At 42.4% G+C, this 22,226-nt stretch overlaps 2 protein-coding genes across 3 annotated transcripts; one reads left to right on the top strand and one right to left on the bottom strand.

The window, feature by feature from the left end:
* Window positions 1-1,828: 1,828 nt before the first annotated feature.
* On the bottom strand, window positions 1,829-5,328 carry LOC125007207 (keratin, type I cytoskeletal 18-like). 2 transcript variants are annotated; one of them, XR_007112663.1, is made up of 7 exons: window positions 4,770-5,328; window positions 3,403-3,485; window positions 3,128-3,284; window positions 2,855-3,019; window positions 2,651-2,776; window positions 2,251-2,539; window positions 1,829-2,129 (listed from the first exon to the last, which is right to left on the bottom strand). XR_007112663.1 is itself a non-coding variant. In XM_047583872.1 (7 exons), the coding sequence occupies exons 1-7, from the start codon at window positions 5,235-5,237 to the stop codon at window positions 2,093-2,095; spliced, it is 1,257 nt and encodes a 418-aa protein (XP_047439828.1). In that variant the 5' UTR covers window positions 5,238-5,325; the 3' UTR covers window positions 1,829-2,092. The 2 variants fall into 2 exon arrangements, 1 of the variants encoding a protein (XP_047439828.1); XM_047583872.1 differs by having other exon boundaries at window positions 2,319-2,539; window positions 4,770-5,325.
* Window positions 5,329-14,489: 9,161 nt separating this feature from the next.
* On the top strand, window positions 14,490-20,238 carry LOC125007233 (keratin, type II cytoskeletal 8-like). The gene is made up of 9 exons (XM_047583923.1): window positions 14,490-15,003; window positions 16,310-16,518; window positions 18,078-18,138; window positions 18,287-18,382; window positions 18,496-18,660; window positions 18,822-18,947; window positions 19,069-19,289; window positions 19,391-19,431; window positions 19,650-20,238. The coding sequence occupies exons 1-9, from the start codon at window positions 14,560-14,562 to the stop codon at window positions 19,928-19,930; spliced, it is 1,644 nt and encodes a 547-aa protein (XP_047439879.1). The 5' UTR covers window positions 14,490-14,559; the 3' UTR covers window positions 19,931-20,238.
* Window positions 20,239-22,226: the final 1,988 nt, after the last annotated feature.

Raw genomic sequence — 22,226 nt, 5'->3', positions numbered from 1 at the left:
ACTGTCAGCTGTTTAGTTCTGGGTTTGAAATAAAAATGATCTTTCTGAAATTTAAAAGTACAATTGTGCTTTGTACACATTCCCATTGAAAGATATTTTGCGAATACAGCATAAAAGTGTATTTGAGAGTTTTTTTTGAAAAGGAAGGTGTTTCCATTACCAGCTTTTTATTGCGATATTTAGGATATTTGGGATTTCTAAGGGTGATGGAAATACAGCAAGTGTTGCGTTCTGTCCACTTCTCTGAATAAAACAGTGGAGAAATTAGGGCTAACTGTTACTTTCATTGAATAATGACAGTCTTCTATGTAATTTTTACACATTGCAAATTCATGCCCCAGGCCAGGTTAGACCCTCCCTTTTTCCTTGCACGCCGTATGTTTGACACCTGTGCTCTAGGCTGAATTTCTGTCACATGTGTCATTAAACTAGTTGGGCGATCATTTATTATCCTAACAAGTGGATTTAAAAACAACTACATCCCATATATATATATATATATTTTAACCAGAGAAAGTGTATTATCAAAGTTAGTGGTGATCCTAGATTCTGGGGGCACCAAAGCAAAGAGGCAAGGCAGGCGAGTGGGGAACCCATGTTGGCTGACACACTTTGAGTTACAGAAGCAAGTGGCACAAAACTCTGCACTCTCAGTCCTGTTACATGTCGTGTGCGTGACTTTTTTAAGTAGTAACAATTCAGAATTAAAATGGGTTTATTAAGTCTTGGCGTTAAGAAGGAAAGAAAGAGGAAGAGGAGAAAAGAAAGCAAGTGGATTTTCCACTACTTTATTAAGAATGTGCTATTCTAATCATATAACGTCCCTTCCTCGGGATCTTTACTTTTAGTTTTTGACACCAGCAACAGAGGATAAAGTCCCACCTCCCGACTGTAAGTTCAGTGTTCAACATTTAATTTGTTACTGTAATGGTATATACAATTCTCTAAAAAAAATCCTTGTGAGATGATATGTAATATTTACTCTTTGGCCATTATGTCAGTCCAGGGGTCTACATAAAGCAGACAGTCACCTCACCTCTGCTTATCATGAATAAGGCTGTTCCAGAGCCCCCTCCAAACATAGTTTATATTGTATTGAGTACTGAGCCAATTGTAGACATCCCATCATAATATATCAGGGCTGTATAGCTGCCCTCTAGTGTCTACTAGTGGCCAAACATGATATTTCCTGCACCATAATGTGCACTTAATGTGTTTGTGACAGGCCCACCGGTGGCATAATGCTTGTTTTGTAGGCATTCTTCATGGTATTTCATCTATTATTTTAATATTTATGGAAGTTACCTGTAGGAAGATGTCCGTGACTCATCTGGTACTTGTGGGCAAATACTGATTTTGTGTCCAGTGAAAGGCTTTCTCAAATATCCCCTGTGTTTCTCTGTCACCAGCAGCACTGCAGGTTTCAACTCTCAGCTTACGACCTGCATGGGCGGTGCTTGCTTTAGGTTATTGGAGCCAATCAGAGCAGAAGCTGCCCCATGAGCTCTGCTAGATGTTTCGCGGGGGCTTTCATAAGTGAGGCAAAATGAAATCTTGTGGTTTCCATTCTCCATGGTTTACGATTTATTTATTTATTTTTTTTATCAACAGAAACTGTTCAATATAACCTTTTATAGACTTTTTAAATCAGCAATGGTGATTGCTTACATAACTTACCCACTAACCAGACTTGTAGGGTCTACAAGTCCAGTTTTTTAAAAATGCCTTTTGGATAACCATGACCTGGATGACTGAGAACTTTTACAGACATACATGATATAGCATGCATAAGAGGAGGAGGAAATCACAAATGCACAAAAGCCATCACTGTTGGTCTAAAAGTGGTTTTATTCATGTACATTTTGCTGTCAGGTCAGGCAGTGGTTGCTTTTGAAACATCTCCGTCTGTCTCGCTGTGTTGTGCAGGAATGCTTTTATTTAGAATTGCTTAAATTGTTTAAGCTTTACGTGGTATGCGGTCTTGCTGCAAAAAAATATGGCTTTGGTTGATTGGGCCGGCATGACATTCCTTCCATAATTCATAGTTGCGGGCAACTGTGCTTTCACTGTTGGGATGATTCTTTGTTCCAAATTACATTGTTGCCAGCTCGTCCAGCGCGTCCTGGAACCTGTAGAAAAGGCAAATGGAAAAATTCTGGTGACCACTGCCAGCCGAAACTACTGCTAGATTTTACAACGTAATTATACTCAACCATGCAAATTACGATAACAAGTAACGTCTATATTCACCTCCACCACCATCATCATCTAGCCTTGACTTGTTTTTATTTTTTCTCCGCCATCTTTATAACTCTTACTTGAAGTCTCCACCATCCAGGAGAGTCTTGTAAGTGCTGATCTCAGCCTCAAGTTTCATCTTCATGTTGAGCAGCGCCTCGTACTCTTGGGTCTGATGCTGTATGTTTGCACGCAGGTTGGTCAGTTCCTCCTCCAGGCGCATGATGATGTCGTTGTGCTTCTCCATTTCCATGTTGTTGCGTCGCTCTGTGTTTTGTAGCGTGTCCTCCAGAGAGGCTTTCTGATGGAGGGATTAAAAAGAAGGAATGAAACCAAAATTCTAATGTGTATTTAAGTTTTCTAATACGGAGTTTGTAGCAGTGACGATAAAAATACATTTGCAAGTACTTACTAAACTCTGTTGAGAGGCGAGTTCAATTTCCAGCGTCTGTATCTGTCTGGATAAGTCACCCATCTCCACCTGGGCGCCCTGGAGAGCTTCTGTGTTCTGTGATACCTGTACTTGCACTTCTGCAATCTGAGAGGGACAAAATATATCAGCAACAAGTGTATTTGTTTTCATCACAGCTTTAAAGTAATTTTATTGTAGCATTACCTGATTTTCGTGCCATCGTTTCAGGTCTTCTGCGTTCTTTGACGCCATCTTCTCGTAGTTGGCTCTCACGTCCTCCATGATCTGGGCCAGGTCCTGGCCTTTGGGAGCGTCCACGTCCACTTGCACGCCCGACTGGGAGATCTGACTCCTCATCTCCATCACCTCCTGTGGGATTAACAAAAAACAAAAAAAACAGATGAATCAACACACAAAAAAGCTTTGACTCCATGATAAAGCAAAAAGAGCTGATTGGTCTCCATAATTCCAACTCACGTTCTCGTGGTTCTTCTTCAGGAACTGGAGCTCCTCCTTCACGGCCTCGATCTCGCTCTCGATGTTCATCCTGCTCATGTTGGTGTCGTCTATGACTTTCCTCAGCCCGGCGATGTCGGCCTCCACGGACTGGCGAATGGCCATCTCATTCTCAAATCTGTGGGAAAAGCACAGACACATGTTCTGTTACAGCAACAATGAGCTCCTGTTGACGCGAAAGTCACGCAACGAATTCCCGAAACGGCGATGCCGCAAAGAAGACACGTTTCGCGTACTTCACTTTGAAGTCGTCGGCAGCGAGGCGGGCATTGTCGATCTGGAGCACAAACCGGGCGTTCTCCCCAATCTTATCGAAGACCTGCACAGATGGAAAAAAAAGAACAAAACAACAAAAAGAGAAGCAGTATTAGAGCAGAGTTTTACCAGAGGCCTCTTTATCAGTGCACTGTTTAGTGAATACGCATGTGCTTTCTCACACAACTGTTTGGCATCACTTTGTGCAGCAACAGAAACCCGATAGCCAAATTACACAACAAGGCCACAACACGGTTGAATCCATAGTAACATTAAGCCGTTTTTTCTTTTCCTTTTTTTTTTTCTTTTATGCTGTTCAGTCATAAAAGAGGAACCACAAACTGAAGAACAGGAAAAGGGGATGTTCCTGTGCCAAAACAGAATCTGGTTTGTTTTAGGGCTGGAAAAATTGGTTTCCTGCCTGCCTCGAGAGGAGATTTTCTTCTCTCCAGTTTCCGCACAGCTGCGCCGTCTCCCTCCGCCGTCCGTTTGTATATATCTCTGTGCTACGTGTTTATGTGTGCAGAGAAAGTAAAATTCTGAATGAGCGGGTGCAGTTGTGAGTTCATAAATTGTCCCGTGTCCACTGTGTCCCGTCACAGAGGAAGTAGGAAATACTTGTTCACTTGTGTGTCAAAAAAAAAAAAAAAAAAAAGAAGGGGCACCATCAATGTGTCATCATGGGGTACTGAAGAACTGGTCTTGGAGAAGAATGTGACATTTGACTCCGCCGACTGGAGCTAATTGTTTTACAACCGTGGCGCTCACACACATCTGTGTGAGCGCTCTCCACCAGTCTGAAATCCTTTTGTGTGTGTGTCATTACCACACATCTGGTTCGCATTCCCTTCCCCCGGGTCCCCCACCACCAACAGAAAGCATGCTTGTAGAGTTCTGATCTAACAAGCAGAACCATTTGGAAATGCTTTTGTTTGCCGGTTGTTTGAGAACTTTTCAGTGAGTCTCTCATGATGATACCCTCGTGCTGGTGATTCATCAGAGGAAGTTCTACTCAGTTTATGGCACTGAGGTTTTCCATAGGGGGGGAGGGACACAGCCACACCCTTCATTCTGTGGCCAGACATTTGATAACGCACAAAGGAAACGCTGCTCATCTCAGCTTTCTGAGTTTTAAATATCACCCTGAGCCATTATGTAAATATGATAAAATAGGTCAGCGTTTGGAACAGATGAATGCCGTCACATGCACTCACTAGTTCTCGTATCAGAGGCCCGGTGCGTCCAGTATGAAGCGTTTAAAACAGTCAAATCATTCACCGGCTCATCAAGATATGTCAACGACAATAAAGTAAAACAGCATTTCCACCTTTTCAATTTGAAGTCTTACCTGTCTGCGCAGGTCCTCTATGATGGCTTCATACTTGCTGTAGTCTTTCAAGTCGGGCCCCCCCTTCTCCAGGGCCTCCCTGATCTTTGCCTCCAGCTCCCCGTTGGCCTGCTCCAGGTTCCTCACCGTCTCCAGGTAGTTGGCCAGGCGGTCGTTCAGGTTCTGCATGGCTCCCTTCTCGTTGCCCAGGATCCCAGCACCTGTGCCACCCCTGGCTGCGGCAGATGCACCGGCGCCACCGAATCCACCACCGAATCCACCGCCCATCCCGCTGCTCAGCTTGAAGGAACTTGAAGAAGATGCGCTTGGAGCGCCGGAACGCAGGGAGGATGCGGAGGCAGAGGAGATGCGGGCCCCATGCCCACCGGCGCCGCCGTAAACGCTGGTAGCGCGGGACTGCGGCATGGAGCGGGTGAAGGATATCCGGGAGGATGGTATCTGCTGCATGTTGGAGGTTCTGTAGCTCATTTTGGAGGAGATGAGGCACGGCAGAGAGTGAAGTGAAAAATGAGATGTGGAGACTCGCAGCTAGGCCGGCTTAGAAAGTGACGCTGGCAAAGGGAAGTGGGAAACTTATACTCCTGCCTCTCTCTCTCTCATAGGCAGCTGGACTAACAGACCCTGCCCACTTCAAAATCGCCCCAGTCTGTGTTTCCTGTTCGCTCTCACGGATCTCTCAAACTCAGCCTCACTTGTGTGTTCCCTTTTTTTTTCTTTTCAACCTACCATGTTGTCCCATCTCCAAGGAAACGCGTGAAACATATGTTGCTATGTGTAAACTCTTAGATTCTAAACTCGAATTGCAGACGTCACACAGCTCAGAGCAAATGAAAGAAAGCAGTCACACAGAGCCACATGTCCTACCCATGTCTGTGCACAAAGTATGTACTTCAAAAGAGACAGGCTGAATAGAATTAAAAGTTAAGGGGTAGAATATTCTGTGCAAATTGAGTTCTGCTTTGTAAACATGCAGCAACATTCTTCTGGTTTGCCTATAAAAGGCACAATGTCTGCCATGCTGCATAGTTTCTGAGTCTGTGGTCAGCCTGGCCCCAAAATAAACTGATTTTGCCAACCGCCCTATCTACACTAAAATGAGCACAAGATATAACAGCTGCAGCTAAAACGGAGGGTTATGAAATGACTCATTCCCAGAGCAACTGGAATAAGTATGCAGAGGTGATAGCTGAGGTGCAAATGAACAGGATCATATTTCAACGCAGTAACTAGGCTGAACTGCATCAACAACGAAACCTGATTTAAACCTTTTAAAAGGAAACCTAAATACACCTCAGCTTCACATACATTCAAAGACTTTACAGGAGATGAGACACATGAAAGACAATGGTTAACTGATACGTGGCCGTGGATACAGTTTAAAGGAAATAAAAGCTGCCCTTTCTCACCGGTCACACTATAGCCAATTATCTGCCTTATCTGTGCTCGCTGTCATGAGAACCACCTTTGAGTTCTCGTTATGAAAAATACTTTTTTTTCCTTTTTCTTTTTACTCATCTTTTGTGAAACATGTGGAAAAATATAACATCATCTGTAGTGTTCCTTGTGATTGTCCCAGATGGGAGTTTTCATGCACTTAGTGACCACGTTAGTTGGTATGTCGGGATGAGGCACTGCCACACACTTTCCACAGAGAAGAAACAAACTGCACAACCTTGGAACGGTTTCAGTGACCCTGAAGTTGTGGCTAGAGAGAGGTTTTTACACTGAGCCCCAGAGAACTGGATAATAAAACCAAACAAACCACCTACTGGGAGAAATTCCAAAGAATCACATAAGCTTCTGAGGCCCCACACAACATAGCTCTTTTCTTTCCTGATCTTACTGCGCCATCGTGGATGATCAGTTTTCACTGTTTCTCACGCAACTGACTGTTTTTATCCTTTATTATTATTAGTTTGGCGGCCATATGCAATGCAGCAAATACTCACAACACCTGTAATTATACCTGCATTTGTTGTTAAACGTGCAAAGCAAGTAGCACAAAGCACAGTGGAAATATTTCCAGGGAATCCAAAAATAATGAAACTGGTTTTTATGACATTACGGGTCGTTGCAAGTACACATAGTACGGATGAACAAACAATGAAATGGCAGCCGACATAAGTATTGTGTTACTGTTATAAGGGCGTGGGGCAGGTACCAAAGGACTCATAATTTCAGGTTTGGACCTTCAGGGAGTTAGAAAAGCACACCTGTAATTACTGTATATCACCAAAGGTGCTGCCAAAAACAACAAATCATATATTGTTGAGATTGTCACTAAAGGACCTTAAAGTAAAAGACTCATTACAAATAGCTTATAATTAAAGATTTATAAGTGTGTATATTACTTTAATGTTGCAGCTTGAGCTAATCCAAATTAGTTAACTACTACACTACCACACTATTACACTAGCAAAAGTTTTTATTTTTTATTGAAGTTTATTCTGTTTAATGTCTCATTCAGGAAAAGAACAGAAGACTTTTTAAGTTTGACTCATCAGTCCATTTCAACTTCTCCCAGTCTTCAGTAGTGCATTTGCAGTGCAAGCCTCTTTTCCTTATCCTGACATCCAAACAATGGCTTTATTGCTGCAACTTGACCCGCCAAACCTGCAACTCGAAGTCTTCTCTTCGCAACTGAAAGTGACACTTGTTTACTACGAAAACGATTAAGCTGGACTTGAAGCTGTCCCAAACAAACTTGTCCTCTGTTTTTGTTGTGGCTTTGGAAACGGCCAGGCCTCTTACTCACAGAGTTTCTGAGGGCCTTTTGATGCTGAAGGAACTCGTGCTCACTGACACCCTGACTTTCTTCACAATTTCTCAGTAGGATTGATCTACATTTTTAAGTGTTATGATTGTCTGTCTCTATTCCATTGTTAATCGACTTTTTCTCGACATTTTTAAAGCAACACACTACTTGGTACCAGTCATGGGAGTAACGGCGTTAAAATAAGCGCATTAAATCATCTTTATAACACCATTTCCGTTACTGAAAATCAAATGGGGTGTGTTTTCTCTCTGACTCATATCTGCCTGTTACATTCTGACTCGACAGCCTGACAGACTATATCATTGCAGAGGCTTCAGCTCAAAAACAAGGTTTGACCTACTCTCTACTCTCTGAAGGGCAGAGATTGTTGTTCCTTTTTTTCCCCAAAAAAATCAAATGTGTTGTACACGATCGTTAATGGAAGTGCATAGGCGACCCGCGACTGTGCCACTGTGTTTATATCCAGCTTGTATAAGCGATATCTCCCACTGTAACGATCATGGCAGCGCTCTGCATCCGAGGAAAAGGGGGGATTTGGCGGCAGATATTGGGCTCTGTGCAGGATACAGTGGTTTATTCTAATATCAGCAGCCTTTTGAATTCTTCAGGTCACCAATAATTGTAACTTTGTCTGCAATGTACGCGATGACGTATGAGGGGGGAAAAATAGGCACGCAGCTCTCACAGCGGGAGGTCCAACCCGGGACTTTTGCCGATGTGAAAGCGGTTTATGTCTACCAGTTGGGGTCTGAGGGGCAATAAATATTAAAAGTTCTGTGTAAGTACGTGTCTATACAATTCTACTCCATGCAACTGGGTTGTGAAACATGGTAAGAAAAAATTCAAATTATTAAATATATTTAAACTTTTTTTTTAAAAAAGGAAGAGTAACGCAATAGCTACTTTCCCTGGTCACTAGTTACTTTTATAGTGGAGTAATTCAGATACTAAATCAGTTACTTTTTGGGAGAATTAACTAGTAACTGTAACTAATTACTTTTTAAAAGTGACGTGCCCAACACTGCTTGGTACTGTACAATACTCTACAAATACTGCTCATGAGGGTCTGGTACCTGGGGCTGGAAGAATTCAGTAAAAGTTGGGACACATGTAGGAACCGGCAGCACCGGCTTTTAAGGTTTTTTCAACTGCAAAGAAGCTTTTAGTTACTAAGCTATTTCTTGCTACCTGTAGAAGGGCTTTCTGTATAATTCTGACATTTGCATTGTGTTTCAATTTCAGTTCACCTTTTTTTTTTTTTTTTTAAATCTGTGGCACTTCACTTACCTTTGTGTCACTTCAAGCTATTCATATGACTCACACTGCTTGAATTTCAATTAAAAAATAATGGGATGCTATAAAAACTTTTGCAGTAGTTTAAATCATATCACGTCATATCAATATAACATCATTTACACATTCTAAATAGTCTAAACGATTTACTAAAGCTGTAAAATAAATGTAGTAGAGGATAATGCTTGTATTTTCCTTAGCACTGCATTTAGTAATACTCAACAACAAGACAACCAAGAAAGTTCGTAATGTAGAGAGAAGCGGAGAATAAAAGAAAAAGTATGGTAACCCCCATTTATGAGTCAGATTAGAGGAACGATGAAATCTGCATGACTCATACCTCATGACAGAGTCACAGCTTGTTTGTTTGAATGTGTGTTGGCAACATTTTTGCCTCGCCAGCTGAGGTCAAAACTAGGAAATGAAATATTTAAAAAAAAAAAAAAAAGTTTTAAGCAACATCCCTAAACTGTGGTTACCATAGCAACTACCTCTGCCTTTAAATCAACGAGAGAATGAGTGTTTTTTTTTCCAGATGTAAAGAAGTGGATCTGACTCGCACTCTTCAAGGATAAGACAGGAAAACTGGACAAGCTGGAGTCTGTGAGTCACAGTAACACGCTGCAGGAGTCTGGAAACAGCCAGACGAGTTTATGGGCTTCACAAATCTTGGCCAACTGTCAGAAAAATACTGTTCTCTTCCTGGCCTTGAATGAACTGCTCTGGCCTCCCCCCTTCCCTATTGGTTTCCTTTCGCGCAGCTTCACTGCAGAGCGAGGGCTCTCACACACTTATATCCAAAGTCAAAAAATACGTATTTGCATAAATGCATATTTATACGCATGCAGCGCTCCCTGACACAAATGTGGAGGAATGCTAGCATACGTGTGAATGTGATAGACACAGTCCTCCTTCCCTTCTCTTTATCGCTCCCCCACTGACTCACCCGCGATTCTCACAAGCTCCAAAGTTGACAACGGGTTTAGATTATAAGAATCTGTATTTTAGTTTTATGGCTCAGACTGTTGGCACAGAGAAGCCCGAGGGTCACACGTCAGAGCTTAGTGAAATGTGTCGACTAAGAGATATTTTCTCTGCGGGACGTCATGTCCATTTCTAGCACAAAGACATTTCACAGGAAGACATAAAACCAGCGAGAGCTTTGAGCTTTTACAGCTGGTATCACCTGTAGGCCTCTATGTAACATGCAAAGATACTGTAAGAAAAGTCAAATGAATAAATGCACCTTTTTACATACAGAACAGAAGACTATTAAGAGGCTTTTAGTTAAAAGCTAATGTGAGATCAAGTAAAGATCGATTGATTTTGATACATTTAAGAAAATGTGATACACGTTTTGCATACAGTCATAAAATCCAACAGGATGACGCAATATAGTCGCATGACTTATTTCCATTGCGGTCCATGAAGTTCAGGCTTGTAGGCAGGCAGGAAAAGTATATGACATGTACGTGCTACTGATACATCACATATTAAAATAATAATAATAATACTTTAAAAAAGACACGTTCTGGCCTAAAAGATATGTCATTATGCTAATTAACTCCACTTTTCAGGTTTGTTTTAAAACTGAGCAGAGAAACGGCAGATTTAAATTCTTTTTTTGTTCCAGTCCCCTCCCCCAGTGTAGAGGAATCTTCCTACTTTACTTTTAATATCAGGTTGTTTCAGCTTGAATACACAGGATCTCGTATTCAAGCCATGAGTATCATGAATAAACTGAAAATACCTTATAAATTAATTTGGACATTGACCTTGTAAACTTTTAAGAACAATAGTGACTTTTAACTGTTGATAAATTAAGGCGGTAGCTTCGCACAGATCTGGTCTGGTGAGATCCAAAGCTATTTAATGAAAAGCTAATTCATGCAGCAGTTTTATAACCAGATTTCATTCAAAACCCCAAACTGTCAACATGACTGGGGCACCAGGAATGTTTGAATCAAATAGCACCCCATCCAGTAGTCAGGTCAATATATAATTGTGGGACGTCTTGAGTTTAACATAGTTGACAGGTATCACAGTTGATCACATTTTGTCTGTTTTCAGGCTAAAATCAACATGGCCGCATATAACCAACCACTCCATGGTATTTTTATAGATATATTCTTATAAATATTATATATTCAATAGAGTAAATTGTAATTGAAAGTTATTTATTAATATATTGTAGTAACACTGTTGACATGTGGTAAATCCACACTTGACTCACACATGACTTTATATTGAATAACTAAGAAAAAGGAGGAAGAACAGTCCTTAGAGCAGGTCATATGATTTGGATTTAATAAATTTCTTTGGGTGGTTATAGCCCAGGATCCCAGTGGTTCTTAGCTAATTAGAAGGCAGTTGTTATCAAATCCAGAAGGTTATTTAGTTGACATTTTAGTGATGTCTAGTCATTTCTTTTATGATAAGCAATTATTTCCATAATAAATAATTATGGGTTTTGTAAAGACATGATCATAATGAACATAAAACATTATTATTATTGTTATTATTTGCTTTTAATAAAATATGTATGCAAGATATACTCCATCTACTTCAAAAGTCCCGCAGTTATTGTTGAGACCAGCTCTCTCATTTCTTAAGATATTCCTATAATGTGACGACAAAATCAACAATTTGCTGCAACATAGACCTGGTTACACGATTTATCAAGAAAATTAAAGCTCAAATTAGCAAGAAACATCAAAAAAAGACACATGAAGAAGAGGAGAGGGGAAGTCAGACCCATCTGAGTTCATCCGGCCACAAATGATCTTTGATAAAATCCGATGATGGTGAAGACGATCAGCAATGGATTCATGTTTCATGCTTAAATTAAGTTATTGAAAATTTAATCTGATATTTTGATATGATAATATGATTATATGACATGTTTTCAATGATTTGAGTAGATGTGGTTTTGGTACATACTGGTCTCCAGTAAAAATATCCAGGATTTTGCAACATAAAACTTTAAAGGCCTTATCTCAAAATGACCTTTTCTGCAAACTCTGAGTCAGAAATCTCCACTTCAGTAGCACCAACACATAGCACACTTTCAAGATTTATTCCTAACTACATTCTGCAGGTATTTACAGAGGGGATTTTTCATCTATCATTCAGAGCCTGATTTATAGAACATTAGTCAGATTTCTGCTCTGGAAATATATGCAAGTTAATTCACAGAAAAGTTGTAATACAAAAAAACACTGTATTTATGTAAGTAATCAACTGGAGAAGTTTCATGGTGATATCTGTTAGTTCATTTCTTTTTCTCTGCTCAGCTGTAGTGTCTCGCCTTAATCCACCTCCATGATCCCGTCACTAGGGGGCAGGAGTCTGCAAGCAATGGGACCAGCATCAACGAGGGAAGAGGTGACATTCAGCACGCACTGTATTGCTGCAGAGTTCATGTGCATTTAGTTATCCTCGTCTCTGTGCTCCATGGTTCAGTGAAGCCTACATTTCATACCCGTTGCAGAGTTCGTTTGTCTTTTTTTGTTTTTGTTTGAACAGGCACGGAAGGTGAGGCAGGAAGTGACTTTTACGACGGGTACTTTGAGGGCTTGGCAGGACCCTGCAGAACACAAAGTCCATGTTAAAGACCAAACATAATACCATCACCCTGTAAAGAGATATCCACTTATATCGTTGTGTATTTTATGTAGTTAAAAGTTGTTACTTTTTAAGTTACTTTCCTTGTTTTTAAATGATATGCTTGTAATCTGTAGATCATTCATTAGGCACGACATGAATGAATTAATGTTATTTCTATGTGAAATGTATGCAGACCTGGTCATATAGCTTTCAGTCTTCTTTAAATTGCCGCACACTATCTTGCCTTCAGCCCAGAGAGTCTGTCAGTGGTTGTGAAATAAGTTTATTTCTTATCTTTGCTAATTGTCTTCTCACATACCCCACCAGCACATCTTCTCACCAGACCTCCTCTCCGACTTGTAGCATGTAAGTGTCTCTATCACCACATTCCTGTGCCGATGTGTCATATAGCAGCCTCGCACAAACCAAAGCATCGCTGGCCTCTCGGGAGACTTAAGGTCAGGGGGTTAGCTAATTAAATTACAGTCGTAACGTTTCATCACGCCGAAGGAATGAAGAAGTGCGCGCGGAGAAACGAGAAAAGCAACTTTAATCAACAACTTTAAGACAATCAAACGTGCACCAGCTCCGGCTTTTGTCCATCAGTTGGGGTTTGTTGAGAGAGGCAGAGCATGCCGTGCAGCAAAAACTGGTAGACCTGTACATATATGGCTCCCTCCAAGATTAGCACAAGAGCTCCATTGTGCAGAACGACGTCACTGTTTGGAACCAGCCAAGCAAAACATGCATTTTTTGATTGGCCTGAAACTCTCTGGCCCGAAACGTTGTTCTTTCCACAACAAGCGCCCAATGTGCCACATTTAGCGGCGTACCGAGGGATTTAGCTCTTTTCATTATCTGGTAAATAGGCACAGATTATTTCAGTAACATAAAAAAAAAAAAAAAAAAAAAAAAAAAAAGGAAAAGGGGGAACAGAGGTGTGGTGGAAGTGTTTGGTTGACAGTTGGGGAGGGGGCTCGTGTCCGGCTAAATTAGGCAACAGTCATTGAAATGCTCTGAAAAGATGGTGAGTCACGAATCCGCAAAGTGACAAGTGAATCACGATTTCCACACTGCGAGATGATATTTGAGATTCATGTTTCAAATAAAGACGAGGCCTTACCAGAAACATGTGTCCTGGGTCTGCTTCTATCTATGCGTCGATCTATCTATCTGTGTTATGGTGGGTGGGTAACGCTCTTTAAGACTAAGGTGGGGTCTGGAGCCAAAGAAAAAGACACCCTCTGTTTGCTCTTCTCCTGTCTGATATGGAAGGAATTTGTATCCATAGTCCCTGTGTGTGCATTGTGTGCATTTCATGTTTCAGCCCATCAGTCAAAGCTGATAGTGGGGACATCCGGCGCTCTGCACAACACATATTGTGCAATCAATTTTGCATGTGTCACTTTTGGACACATGCTTTCAGCTTTCAAGTCTTTTCTTGTCTTTTTCTCCCAACACATCATCGTGCAGGTTTTCTTTTCAGCACACATCCTAAAAAAAACAAACATCTGTTACTCCCTCGGCTATGAGTTTCAAAATCCTCCGTCCACCAGCACGTAATTGCCATCACACTGGCTAACCACAATTTACTTTGCAATATATCACGTCCATGAGAAGTGTTGTAAAGTAAAAGAGAAGGTCATAAACCAGGGTTTGACTTTATCCTGAGATGTTGTGTGTGTTAAGGTTAACACAGACTGCAATAAGGATGTGAACTGCGCGAGATGCGATGCACTTAAAGCCCTTTCGAAGTACGTGAGGTACGAAAAAGGTAGAGTATTTGTTACTGTGAAGTGTGGAAAAAGCAAGTTTACAATTGCTTGGAGGGGGATGTTTTTTTCCAGTGTTTTACAGTAGTTTTATAGAAACTAGCACACAGTTATTATGTAATTTTGACGCACTTTTCTTCCCCTGACATTCCCTCATCTCCCCCCCTGTTCCTCCCTCTCCCCCTTCATCCTTTACACCCCTGCCGAGGACACACCAGCCAATCGCACCTCTGCAGTGTCCCTCCCCTGCTCTGATAAATAGCACTGAGTACCAGGGAGGGTCCATCCGCCTGACTCTCCTTCCCTCGGCTGAGTCTCTCCTCTCACACCGCCTCCCGCGACCATGTCTGTCAGAGCCGTGAAGACCAGCACCTACTCCACCTCGTCGTCCTCCAGGGGCCCGTCCCAGGGCTTCAGCAGCCGCTCGTTCTCCGGCTATGGCGTGGGGGGTGGCAGGCAGAGCTATGCCGTCCGCAGCTCCTATGGGGGCGTGGGCAGCAGCGGTGCCCACGTCGGCGCCGGGGGGTTTAAGGTGGTCGGTGGGTTCGTCGCGGGGGGATCCGGACCGAGAGCGGGCGGAGCAGAGTTCGGCTACGTGGGCTTTGGTGGAGGTCTGGGATGTGGCGTGGCCAATGAAGTGATGACCCCCATCACAGCGGTGACCGTGAACAAGAGCCTGCTGGCTCCCTTGAACCTGGAGATCGACCCCGCCATCCAGGCGGTCCGCATCCAGGAGAAGGAGCAGATAAAGACCCTGAACAACCGCTTTGCCTCCTTCATCGACAAGGTCAGTCCACCCATACTGAGTACGATGCATGACAAAGATGAGTTTCACCATCCCGGCAGGAAATTATTCTGCAGCCTATCAAACAAACCTGTAGCTAAATCCAGCAGAAGGAACCAGCTGTCTCTGCGTTCCGTTGACATACCTGTTGGGATAAAACTAAATTCCACCCAGAGTACAAAAAGAGCCCTGGGGCTACAGAGACAATCAGTGCTCTGCAAGGTCCGACTTCCACGATGGAATCCGTGTAAATAAGAAGGGTATACTGGGCATTTTCCATCTGCAAATGTTTTTACAACCTGGTGAGATCACAGAGCTCGGAAAAGAGGATCAGCTTGGACACAGAGATCATATAACACTGGGATGGAGGGAAGGCCAATTTTGCTCAAGGGGGTGCATCCACCATATGAGCAACAATCTCGCAAAATTGAAAGCAGGAAAGTAGAGAGTATGTATATGTGGGAACGTCTGCAGGAACAGACCATATGTAAAGACCATACATATATATATAAACAGTGTTGTTTTCAAAGATGCCTGAATCAAGAAATAGTGGGAGTGGTCTGGGAAAAAAGGCTGCATGAGTTTTATAGATAATGACTGGATTATATATAACACTATAGCAAACGAAAACACCAGTAATCTGAACTCATTGTACAAGGCTTAATATTCATTTCTCTGGCAATTAACCAGACAGGTTTGACCTGACTGATCTTTATTGATCTGTCACAGTCACTTATTAATGGGCTTCACTGTTTAAGGAGGCGCAGAGGAGAATTGTAACATAGTTAACTTGTAAATCAATCACAGGCACATTCTTCCCATCAGAAAACACTCTCCTACATACCATCATGACACGAGACACACACACACACACACACAAAGCCGTGCGCTTCTTGCCTTGTTTGCTGAGTGGTGACGGGACACCACCCAGGGTCAGGATGCATGGAACGAAGAATGGGAACGTTGTAACGGGGCGAGGTCTGTCACAGTTGGGAAACAGTGCCACATTGTGTTGAAATGGGGCACGGCCGCTTATAGTTGGGGTGTGAGTAACTGATGTGACATTTAGAGTTCGCCGGAGGTGAGGGCTGTTGAATTAGTCAATTTTCTAAAGCCCGTTCTTCATCTTTGAGTCACTACCTCCCTCTTTTTACATGCATTCTTCCTCCATCCATGACATATCTCAGTGGCCTCCTCTCCACAATATAGAAATGTCTTCTAGAAAAAGAAAAGAAGTTGCAATATCCACTTCCCTCTTTTTTTTCTTTTTTTTTTTTTACTGGTTAATTACCATCTTTTCGTTCTCCAGGTGCGCTTCCTCGAACAGCAAAACAAAATGCTTGAGACCAAGTGGAAACTTCTGCAAGAACAGACCACAGCTCACTCCAACACCGATGCCATGTTTGACGCCTACATCGCGAATCTTCGCAAGCAGCTGGACAATCTGGGCAATGAAAAATTCAAACTGGAATCGGACCTGCAGCACATGACTGGCCTGGTTGAGGACTTTAAAACCAAGTGAGTGGAGTGGGGCTCTAAAAATGTACCTGACAAATCACTTTCTGATTTTATCTTTAGTCTGGAACCCAAAGTTACCAAAGGAGAGACAAAATTCTACTCATGTCATCTACGTGTGTTTTAAGAACAAGTTAAGTTTAAGCACTTCACACATTCAGGGAAGTGTCAGAATAAGCAATACAATACAATACATTACAATGTTCCTGACCATGTATCAGGCACCCCCACCCCATAGCAATGACACTCCTTGAGTCACCCTCAGCTTGACACTGGCACACACACAAAAACGGTTTAGGAACAACTCAAAAAAAACATGAAAAATTGCATGAGGTATTGACCTGGCCTCTAAATTGACTAGATCCCAAACTGATCAAGTATCTGTGGGATGATCCACAGAGGCCCCTCCCCTCAACCCATATGGCCCAAAGACCCCTCACTAACAACAAACCCTGGCTCCCTCAAAAGGCCCATGTCCATTCTCTGATGAGCCACGTCTGTTTTAGAGGCACAGGGGAGAACTGCACAATACTAGGAAGGTGGTCATAATGTTTTGGCTGATGATCGACGTATGTGAAGCAGTTGCAAGATTTGAATTTCCAGTTTTACAGATACACAGGTTAATGCAACATCTCACGAAGCGTTTGATTTTAAAACTGGGCGTGTCTTTAATCGTTATGGAAATGATTCTGATTGGCTGCCATGTGTCCATTAATTAAGCAATACTACCTGAGAGGGTTTGCTTTAACGTCATTTGAGCGCACGCCGAGGTCCGCAAGCATCACCAAATTACGTTTAAGCACACCCTCCAGGGTAACAAAATAAACAAAATAAAGCGTATAATTAAATATATATTCATGTTGATGGACATTTTGCCCTCAAAATTTAAAGTTTTTGGCAAGTTTGCTTCCCGTTTCCATGGAAATAAACGGGGTCTGACTAATAACTGGAACACAATCAGTCACGTCAGACTGATTATGTGTAACGGAACCTAGTTCACCACTACAGCAAATAATCCAAACCTTAGTGACGACCTATCAACAGAAATGATTTTTTAGGCCCAGATGAGTGAACTCTGAGCTGACGTTCATGTTTTAACGCGGTCTCGGACTTTAACAAACTAAATCAGTTGCCATGGAGATGGTTTCAATGTTGCCACAGACTTGGCGGAGCAATATTTTTAGTGATGAGTGAGCCATGTTCTGATTTGAGCCAATCTAAATGTCTTACTGACCAATCAGATTGCTTGGTCGGAACTACTTGTTGTATAATTTCTGATTAACAACTAGTGCATTTCAATGAAACTGTCTGTCAGTTAATGGTGCTGACTCTGCCTTTATCTAAAGTGGGCAAATGCACCACCTATTTACTAGAACCACATCTAATTAGTTACCAACTAATTATTCTGGCCTTCCTGTCATCCATTAGTTTCTGGTAACGTGCATCTTGACATTACATGCTCTCCCCTTTATATACCGTCTGTTATTATTTAGTGTTATGTTCGAAGACGGAGAGTGATGGAGGGTTCAGAAGGTGAATTTCTATGTCATTTTTCTTTCCAGATATGAAGACGAGATCAACAAGCGCAACGAGTGTGAAAACACCTTTGTCCTCGTGAAGAAGGTCTGTGCAGCCTTTCTGGCAAATGCTCCATCTCGAAACTACAATTGGTGCACAATGAAGCCCACACAAAGGCCTGTTTTTAGCTTAGGGTCGAGCCTCCCGTCAACAATGAATGTTCTCAATTTTATATTTATTTTTTCCAACCAAGGACACAGACGCGGCCTACATGAACAAAGTGGAGCTGGAGGCCAAAGCGGACGGGCTGTCCGACGAGATCGAGTTCCTGAGGCAGCTCTTTGACGCAGTAACAACCTCACCACAATAACGAACGGCTTTCACGCTGAGAGTCTGAATAATTGTTTCTCCTTGTCCATTTTTTTCCTCTGACCACTTTTTTTTTTTTTTCGTCCTGTGTAGGAAATCCAAGAGCTGCAGAGCCAGATCAAGGACACATCTGTTGTTGTGGAGATGGACAACAGCCGCAACCTTGACATGGACGCCATCGTCGCTGAAGTGCGTGCCCAGTATGAGGACATCGCCAACAGGAGCAGAGCAGAGGCTGAGTCGTGGTACCAGACCAAGGTTATAACTATTTCTACTATTTCACCACTGGTAAAAGCACAGTAAATTGGATGATTGCACACTAACTCTGTGTTGCAACTCATGTGCTTTTGTGATGCGGATGTCATATTAAACCTTTCTGGCCTTTGTGTTTTCTGAATTCTTGTCTGTGTTTGTATCAGTATGCAGAGATGGAGCAGTCCGCCAACAGATACGGTGACGACCTGAAGTCAACCAAGGCTGAGATCGCGGACATGAACCGCAGGATAATGAGGCTGCAGTCTGAAATCGACATGGTCAAAGCACAGGTGAAGACTAAAAAAAAAAAAAAAAAAAAAAAAAATTACAGTTAAATGATGGATCTTTTAGCATTAATTCATTCAGGAAATTGTGCAGCACCTCACTCCGCTTGTCTTCCTCCAACCTCAGAGAAACAATCTGGAGGCTCAGATCGCTGAGGCTGAGGAGCGTGGCGAGCTGGCGGTGAAGGACGCTAAACTCCGCATCAGAGAACTGGAGGAAGCCCTTCAGAGAGCCAAGCAGGACATGGCACTGCAAGTGCGCCAGTACCAGGAACTGATGAATGTGAAGCTGGCTCTGGATATCGAGATTGCTACTTACAAGAAACTGCTCGAAGGAGAGGAGCAATGGTAAGTTGTTCATCTCAAGGCACGTGTGCGTCTGTCTGTGGGAGTGATGGTAACTGCATCCTATATCGTTTGCTTGATTTTATCTTTGTGTGTATTTACAGGTTAGCGACTGGAATCAAGACCAGTGTGTCTCAACAGACATGTAAGTTTGTAAAAGGTCTCATTGTTTTATAGGTAGAAACTCGTGCCCCGTCATATATTTTGCAGACAGTAAGTCTTTACTTTAGTGTCAGAAAATGTCTGTCTTTGTCTGTTATGCCTGTGCACTTTACCTCATCACCGTGGGATAGAAGAAATGCTTTTCCGATAGGTTTGCGTGTCTAGTACATAGTTGACTCTGACTAACTATTTCCTCTGAAGCTTCATCAAGGAACTTGAGCGTCTACAGTCTGGAGAGGTCCCCCACGCCGACCCTAATCTCCTGCACCTTTGACGGATACGGGGAAAAAAGGAACGGCCCCGTCTCTTCCACCGAGAGCGCAGCAGTGGAGAGCACCACGGTCACCGAGACCGAAACGGTGGTGATCAAGACCACGCAGGAGGAGGAGCAGCTGCAGGAGGAGGCGGCGAGCGAGGAGCCAGCCGCTGTGGAGGAGAAGAAGCAGGAGCAGGTGGAGGCTGAAGACGTGGCTGAAGAGTGATGTTTCCATGATTTAAAGAAAATAAGTGCATTATCCACTTCTTCAATGATTTTGTCACCAAATAAAGTCACCAGTTGCCTTTAAGTCGATTTAATGGAGGGGTACATGTCTGTCTGAAAAGTTGCTATAAGCTCAGTCTGAGTCCCTGCATGCACCACACTCTTTTCGCCAGCAGGTGGCACTGATGTATGTGATTTCTCCATTCTCTTGCTGCTCCTCCTCTCGATTTGACAAACACTATTGACTGACTTGTACTTAGAAATGACACAGGGTCCTGTTTGGACAGCAATAAACTTTCTTTAAACAGACACGTACTGCTTTGCTGTGTTTGGATGACGTTTCATGTATTTGCACTTCAGCGAAAGACTTTTTCCATGTTTTTTTCTCGACAGTTCACCTTACCTTGAGAAAAAAAACAAAAAACATAAACAAACATTTCAAGATATATTGACTGTGAAAGCATTTGTACCCAGCTTGATATTGAGGTCTGTCAGCCAGGGCTATTACTGGTATGTGTAGTTTTCAACTTGTAGTTCAAGATCAACGTACACGGCCGAGGTAACCGTTGCTAATCCACACAATCGGCATTTTCTTTGAAACTCCTGACTAGTCCCAGCTTGCCTCGCTCCATGTCCGCGGATTACAGGTGTTACTCCCCGTCAAAAAGAACTGAAGGTAATGCATTCCCGTAAAATGCCAAATGTCATATTCCGGCTTAACGTCTTTAATCCTTTGCAGTTAAGAGTTGAGTATTTAAAGTTCATGCAAAGAAAGCAATAATAATTAAAAAAAAAAAAAAAAAAAAACTATCCAAAACACTGCCTCATTCAAAAAGAGATAGAAATACAGCCCAATAGCTCATGCAAAAGATTACGTGCTTGACAATCTGAGTGCACCGGAGTAATTTATCACATAAATTGGATGTTTTTCTCCTATGGCGATCGTGAACTTTCTTGAACCTTTTGAGACCACTGAGGAACAAGTTTGGACACGAATTGGGGCTCCACACAACCTCTCGTCAGGTTGAAGACAAGAAGACCTCACAAATACCACAATCTCTCCCACTGTTCGTTGTTTGCAGTGTGCTGCTTGGGTACGCTGGGACAGATTGGAGCATGTCCAAAGCTTGATTGGTTGCATAAGAAGCACACGGAGTAGACCCCAATATGTTCCGTAATAGCTCTGATTTGACAGAAATAGCTGAAAGCCCAGGCTCGTCCCCACAGAACACACGTCGTCTCTGACCGACTCTGTTTCACTGAAAGAGTCAAAGCATTTGCATTAGAGTCACGTGTATTTACCAAGTCAATTCTGATCTGAGTTAAAAAAAAAAAAAAATGCATTACAAGTACAAGACATTTGCATAGAATTTGTAGCCAATGTAAAATTACACAAATTCAGTCTGAGAACAAAATATTTATTTGTTTTCTGGCAAAGAGATACCACTCATACGTGTCTTAACTTCCGAGAGTGTCTCCTGGTTGCCTGGCAACTTCTCTGAGTGCTGAGCCAGGCTAGTTCACTTTATATGTAACAGTCATCTAATACAAATACGTGCTTGCGTGTAATACAAAGTGTCCACGGCATCTTATGATATTATTATGGTCAGAACAAACCAGAGTGCATTGCTTGGGTGTATAAATGTTACTTTCATATTGAAAACACATTAAACCTGTAGGAGATGTTCAGTTATTCGCTCTGCACAGGAATCTGCTCCAACGCACAGACTGGCTGAAAACAATCTAAAATAACCTGCAGCAGCAGCTCGTGCTTCTACAAGTAAGTCTGCTGCTCACCCTAAATCCAAAGCAGCAGAAACTCACCTCATTGATAAAATTCAATTACGCGAGTGTTGATTGAAATATTGCAGCACTGCATTCATTCACAAAACACGGTGCGATCTGGCCTAGAGGCACTACTGGTAGTCTGTAAATGGCACAGCACGACTCATGAGCCTGCAGCCTCCAAAACACCTCAGTTCTGATGTAGTAACGCGCTCAGTTCTTGTTGGAACATGAGGGACCGGCAGTGCTGCAGGCCACAGTGTTAAAGTGAGGCGGTTGAATGCAGTTTCATTTTCACATGTGTTACAAGCACATAACTAAAAATGAAAAAAAAAAAACTAAACGAAACAAAAAAAAAGAAGACATTTCTGTGATTGATTGGTATGCAACGTATGGTTCCTTTGTTCACCATAGCCCTGGGTCAACAGCATGCCGTGCTTTCACCAGTTTCTCCTTTAGGTTATGTAACGTATACAGTACGTCTCTGTGCACCACTGTATGCGAGGATTTCC

This window comes from Mugil cephalus, chromosome 4 (genome assembly GCF_022458985.1).
Source record: "Mugil cephalus isolate CIBA_MC_2020 chromosome 4, CIBA_Mcephalus_1.1, whole genome shotgun sequence".
Classification (NCBI taxonomy): domain Eukaryota; kingdom Metazoa; phylum Chordata; class Actinopteri; order Mugiliformes; family Mugilidae; genus Mugil; species Mugil cephalus.
This window is presented reverse-complemented; position numbering and strand designations above follow the sequence as displayed.

What these genes read in the sequence shown, in the direction of transcription:
- LOC125007207 (XM_047583872.1), bottom strand. Translation starts at nt 5,237, where the DNA reads ATGAGCTACAGAACCTCCAACATGCAGCAGATACCATCCTCCCGGATA. An exon ending in TAGAGGACCTGCGCAGACAG is followed by an intron (nt 3,486 to 4,769) that starts GTAAGACTTCAA and finishes CCATCTGTGCAG; the next exon opens with GTCTTCGATAAGATTGGGGA. An exon ending in GCCGACGACTTCAAAGTGAA is followed by an intron (nt 3,285 to 3,402) that starts GTACGCGAAACG and finishes CTTTTCCCACAG; the next exon opens with ATTTGAGAATGAGATGGCCA.
- LOC125007233 (XM_047583923.1), top strand. Translation starts at nt 14,560, where the DNA reads ATGTCTGTCAGAGCCGTGAAGACCAGCACCTACTCCACCTCGTCGTCC. An exon ending in GTTGAGGACTTTAAAACCAA is followed by an intron (nt 16,519 to 18,077) that starts GTGAGTGGAGTG and finishes TTTTCTTTCCAG; the next exon opens with ATATGAAGACGAGATCAACA. An exon ending in CCTTTGTCCTCGTGAAGAAG is followed by an intron (nt 18,139 to 18,286) that starts GTCTGTGCAGCC and finishes TTTCCAACCAAG; the next exon opens with GACACAGACGCGGCCTACAT.